At 36.1% G+C, this 6,000-nt stretch overlaps 1 protein-coding gene across 1 annotated transcript; it reads left to right on the top strand.

Annotated features, from left to right (window-relative positions):
* The first annotated feature begins 1,159 nt into the window (after positions 1 to 1,159).
* Positions 1,160 to 2,079, top strand: LOC132267514 (uncharacterized). The gene is made up of 2 exons (XM_059768671.1): positions 1,160 to 1,681; positions 1,732 to 2,079. The coding sequence occupies exons 1-2, from the start codon at positions 1,160 to 1,162 to the stop codon at positions 2,077 to 2,079; spliced, it is 870 nt and encodes a 289-aa protein (XP_059624654.1).
* The last annotated feature ends 3,921 nt before the right edge of the window (positions 2,080 to 6,000 follow it).

Here is a 6,000-nt window from a genome sequence, read left to right as displayed (position 1 = left end):
AAAAAAATTTCTCTTCAGTATTTCTTTATCTTATTGTTCTTCGACGTCGCCCCTTGGCTACATAACTAAGTAGAAAGGGAGTTAACAAACTAATTTATGGCCAGGATCTCCACATCGTAAACACTTGCCCATAGTTGGGTTTGCATGGGGATTTTCTCTCACAGCTGGGGCTCCCCTTCTAGCAGGGCCTATGGGTGTTGCGGGTTTCACCTTTGTTGGACCATCTCCAATGCCTCGCCATGTCATCGGTACAGGGGCAACCACGGTCTGTTTACCCATCCCCATAACCGCCCTGCCCCGCCCCTAATATTACACTTAATTTCTTGAAGTACAACATCATATACATCTAAAATAAATTTATTATTTGTCGTGTCCCCGCCATGTCCGTGTCCTAATTTTTCTGGATTTATCATGTCGTGTTGTGTCCCGTATCCGTTTTCGTGCTTCTTAGACTATAACATTGTTCTGTATAAACACTATCTAGAACACTTTAAAGAGAAATCATGTAAACGCATTAAATTCAAATGCACGCAAGATCCATACAGAAAATTAATCACATAAAGGCTTTGATTCGATTATGGGGGGCGCATGTGGTGTGTCTACAAGAGTCTAAAATTGCATCTACTACTGATAAAGTTTTAAAAGTTTATGGGAGGTCCGCTTTGTGGACAAGGAGGTAATTGATGCTGAGGGGGCAGCGGGAGGGATTATGGTCCTGTGGGATAAAATGTGGGTATCTAAGGTTGACATGTTAAAGGGAAGATCATCTATTTCTATTTTATTCTCTCTGGAGGAAGATGGGATCACAGTGGTTATTCTCTAGAGTTTATGAGTTAGTAAGGGATGTGGATAAAAGGGTGTTATGGGAGGAGTTGCTGTTTGCTAGGAGGAAATGTACAGCTCCATGGTGTGTGGGAGGGGATTTTAATGTCGCCAGGAAGCCTAATGAAAGATCCACAGGAGGAAGTTCGAGCATGCGATGAAGGAGTTTTCAAATTTCATTGACGCTCAACATCTTTTTGATTTTCCGATGGAGGGAGGGCAGTTTACATGGTCTAGTTGACGGGAGTCCCCTACGTTGTCTCGGCTGGATAGATTTTTTATTTCGATAGAATTGGAAAAGAAATTCCCAGATGTGTCGGAAGTTACTTTAGCAAGAATGGTTTCAGACCATATTACTATTCTACTCGATTGTGGAGGGGTAAGGAGAAGGCGAACACCGTTCTGTTTTGAGAATATGTGGCTTAGACTATGGGACTTCAAGGAGAGGGTTCATTACTGGTGGACAGGGTATGAAGTTAGACGAAACCCAAGTTTCCGACTTGCATCCAAAATTATGCTGCTTAAGGGGGATTTAAAGAAGTGGAATAAGGAAGTGTTTGGTAATCTCATATGGCGTAAAAACAGAATTATTCAAAAAATTGTTGACATTGATAAGAAGGAAGGTAAAGGATTTCTTAGCGCTACGGACTCAAATAGGTGGGCAGAATGCAAGGTTGAGTTTGGAGAGACTGTTATGATGGAAGAGATCTATTGGAGGCAGAAATCTAGAGCTCTTTGGCTAACAGAAGGTGATCGGAACCGCTTGGCAAATGCCCATAGAAGAGGAAACCACATCAGTAGAATATGTTTTGACGGTAATATGGTGACAAGGGATGAGGACGTACAGGCTGGTTTTGTGGTCATTTTTTCATAACCTATTCACGGAAACTGCTTCATGGAGACATATAGGCTATACTGGATGGTTTGGAGTTTGACGAAATATCGAGTGAAGATAAAGAGTGGCTTGAGAGGCCTTTCAGGGAGGAGGAGGTATTGGAAGCCTTGAGGAGTTGTGAGGGTGACAAAGCCCCAAGGCCGGATGGGTTTACGTTAGCTTTCTTCCAACACAATTGGGAGGTGGTTAAGCCCGACGTGATGGGAGCTCTTTCTTCTTTCTTCTCAGATGGTGTTTTTGAGAAAAGCCTTAATGCCTCTTTTATTGATCTTATCCCGAAGAAAAGTGTTGTTTTCGATGTAAAGGACTTCAGACCGATCAGCTTGATGGGTGTCATTTATAAGATTTTCTCTACATATTAGCCATCCGTTTGAGGAAGGTTTTAGATGAGGTGATTTCGAATTCTTAGAATGCTTTTGTTGGTGGTCGTCATATTATGGATTCAATATTGATTGCTAGTGAGTGTGTGGAGGCCAAAATTAAAAGTGGTGTTCTGGGGATTGTGTGCAAACTGGACATTGAAAAGCCATAAGTGCTTTCAAACAACAGACTTAATTTGAGTGCATCAACATATATAACAGAAGTAATTAACATCCTCATCAACACATCAGTCGTCATCACTAGAGCATTAACATCCTCATCTAGAATCATCATCTAGAATCACGTAATCCTGTTACATAGATATACATTTGATTAAGATAAACTGAAAAGAGACTTCCTATCATAATTGGTCATTTTAAAACCAACATCACTGCTACAACGATAAGGGGATTTAAATAATTCAATTAGTTAGGCAAAAAAAACTTACCTATTTTCTTTTTACCGATTCCACCCATTCCCAGCAACTCTCTTCTTTAAAAAAAGAGACCTATATTATTAGGACAAAAGAGAAAAAGTTTTAAAAGCATTAATAAACTTGTAAAACATATATTCTGAAATTGAAAACTAAACTTCAAAGTCTTTAATTCCCAGTAATAAATTATTCGAGCATTACATCATAACAATATTATATATATGTATGTAGAAACAAAAACAAAAAATCAGTATGTAAAACATAAATAAATAAACGTAACCAATAGCTAAAAATGCCCATTAAAATTTTAGGGAAAAAAAAAAAAAAAAAGAGTTTGTTACCTGATGACTGAGGAGGCATGTCTCTTGAACCTTGTTCTTGCTAAATGTTAAGGCCCGATGCTAACCTTAAAAATAAGAAAACACTCAAATTGTGAGGAAGAGGTTTCACAATCTCACTCATAACAATTAAAACACTACCATCTAAGTACTATCAGTATCATGTATCAACCCAACCCAACTATGCTTTCAGTCAAAATGTTGGACACCTATCCGTAGAGAGAGGTGTGATTGCAAATAGGTGTGATTAGCACATATTATACTCCGCTCTTATGTTAAATTAATCCAATAACAAAGTACAATACATCACTTTAGGAATAATCTTCAAAATTAACAAATCAATATCCTGATATTCTGCATTCTAATAACGAAAGAAAATCAAAAACCAAAATTTGAAAATAAAAATATGGCAAAAAGATTGAATATATCCTTCGTGCATTTCACAAATTGTATTTCTATGTGAAACAAAACATCTCGGATTTCTCAATGGGGTGGGCTAAATCAAAATATATGAACCAAAATCAACTGTTGTTTAATTCAATTTTAGTTAACTAACAATGTTTCTTTAGACAATTGACTGATTAAGGCACATAGAAAATCCTATTTGGGTAATTAATAAAAAAATAAAATAAAAAATTACCAATTTATTTCTGAACAATTCACCATTCAGTACCCTATCTCTTCTTTTGACCAATTTACTAATCTTATTTGGGAATCTAGTATTGGAAGCAGAGTGTGAGGTAGTTCATGGCAAGCCCCTTCCAACACTATGGAATTCACTCAAAAGCATGCTTTTTGTAAGTATTTTAATTTTCAAGAAGTAACTTTAGAGGTTTACCCTATATTAAGTATTTTTGCTTGTCAAAGTTCTTGTTATGATTTTTTTATTTTTTTAGTTCTGAAAAGATTTCCAGCTTGGCATGTTGATACAAATTCTTTTTTTTTTTTTTTTTTTTCATGTCCAGATTCAAATTTTCTTCTAGACATAATTGACAACAGCAAAAAATAAATAAATTTTTTTTTTTAAAAAAAATAACAAAAATAGAAGCTATAAATAAAAAATAAAAAATAAAAAATTGTTTTTCTGAAATAAAATGTATATTACGGTGATTACCTGCAACAAATTTTGTTACTTTATATTGTAAAAATAAAATAAAAAATTTATTTGCAGCTTGGCATGTTGATAAAATTTGTTTCAGATTCAATCATTGCAGATTTCTAATCCAATTCAGATTCTTTTTTTTCTTTTTTTTTTTCATGCCCAGATTCAAATTTAAAAAAAAAAAAAAAAAAAAAAAAAAAAATAGAAATACAAGTTACAGAAATTAAAAAAAAAAAAATTATTTGTTTTGTTGAAACAAAATGTATATTACGGTGATTGCCTCAAAATACAATGCAATGATTACCTCAAAATGCAACAAATTTTGTTACTTTATATATATATATATATATATATATATATATATATATATATATATATAAGATCATAAAAATTTTACCAAATAGGATTTAGTTTGCAAAACAAGAATTACAGACCTTGATCATAAAAATTTCACCAAATAGGATTTAGTTTGCAAAACAAGAATTACAGATCTTGATTAGTTGACTTAGAAAAAAAATTTAAAACAAAACCCACACATACAAGTTAGCAGTTGCAGAGAGAAAGGGGGGCAAGCTTGAGAGTTGAGAGACAGCGGCTGAAGCTTGCGAACGGCGAACCCGAACTGGAACTGCAGGCGATGGAAACTGAAAGATGTGGGTTTTGATTTTATGAAGAATCTGAAATGATATGCGGATAAGGGTTTTAAACTTTTGATTCTTGCTGATAGATAGATAAACTGAAATATATGGGTTTTGAACTTCTGATTCTTGTTTGTAGTTTGCAGTTGCAGATAGAGAGAGAGGGAGAGGAGGAGGAGGGGGGGGGGGGGGGGGGGTTCAAGTTCAGAGTTGAGAACGAGTCAAGAGATGGAGGCGATTGGGGAGGCTGAAATGATTTGCCCTAAAAATGTATTTAGCATGTGTGGGGAGTAAAAGTGAATCGGACGGTTGAAAATTGCTATCGTGTGCTTTTCAGGAACTGTTGAACCGTTGAAAATCAATTTGGTTGTGTTTTATTAATTGGTGTGTGGACGGCTAGAATTGACTATGGGGTTATGAGTCGGATCGAAATGCTTGAATGCTTAATTCTTATTAGTCCAAAATGTTACCACTGTTTATATGTCATTATGGTACTTTTGCAAAGTTAAAACCATGATTCATGATTGAGTTGCCGTGTTAAAGAATAATATTAGAGTGGTTGGATTGTTATATTCGAGAGTACCTTATCCTCTCTCATCTCTAATCACTTATCATTCATGGGCCTATAAATTTTGAGGTCCTAGGCGACCACCTTTGTCGCCTTGAGTTAGGACCGGTCCTGGGTATATTTAGTTTGGGCCTTTTATTTTAGTATGATGGATGAGTTAACTCGGGCTTAATTGGGTGGGCTGATTTTATTTATAAATATTTTTTTTGGAGACCCATCATCTATGGCCTTTAAATTTTGAGCCCCATTTGAGGCCCTAGGCAATTGCCTTTGTCACTTTGGATTAGGGCTGGCCCTGAGCTTATTAGGCTTGGATCATTACTTTAGTATGGTGGTTGAGTTGACCCGGGTTTGATTGGTTAAGCTAATTTTTGGATGAGCCAAAATTAGTATAGTAATTTTTATTTTTTTATTTTTTTTTTGTGGCCCAAATCCACCAGAGTCCACCCCTATATCCGCCCTTGATCTCGCCAATACTTGACACGCGCATCAAGGTTCGATTAATGTTGGTCTGGAACTTAGTAAACTCAGCCCTCAAAAGAGTTACTCTATCACGATCACCATCGCTGGAGGGTTGCTTCTATCTCGTGAACCGCCCATCAAAAACAAAGGCAAATCTTGGATTCGGAACCTTGCTCTGACACCAACTAACGTTGCAAAAACTATAACCCTTGAATGCACAAAGAACACACCGAAACTAAAATCATACTGATAATGATGATGTTTGTATACTTACATCTTTTGCCTTTATGTGGCATGTGAAAGAGGTTTCTCCATAAGGTGGGTTGTCGGGTTGGTCCAATTGAAGGCTGAAGCCGGTCTACCAGTGTCTGAATTTGAGTCA

The sequence above is a fragment of the Cornus florida genome, unplaced genomic scaffold, assembly GCF_030987335.1.
Source record: "Cornus florida cultivar Cherokee Brave unplaced genomic scaffold, ASM3098733v1 CherokeeBrave_3.0.0_Hap2_Chr07, whole genome shotgun sequence".
Lineage (NCBI taxonomy): Eukaryota > Viridiplantae > Streptophyta > Magnoliopsida > Cornales > Cornaceae > Cornus > Cornus florida.
This window is presented reverse-complemented; position numbering and strand designations above follow the sequence as displayed.

What these genes read in the sequence shown, in the direction of transcription:
- LOC132267514 (XM_059768671.1), top strand. Translation starts at nt 1,160, where the DNA reads ATGGTTTCAGACCATATTACTATTCTACTCGATTGTGGAGGGGTAAGG. An exon ending in ACGTACAGGCTGGTTTTGTG is followed by an intron (nt 1,682 to 1,731) that starts GTCATTTTTTCA and finishes GGAGACATATAG; the next exon opens with GCTATACTGGATGGTTTGGA.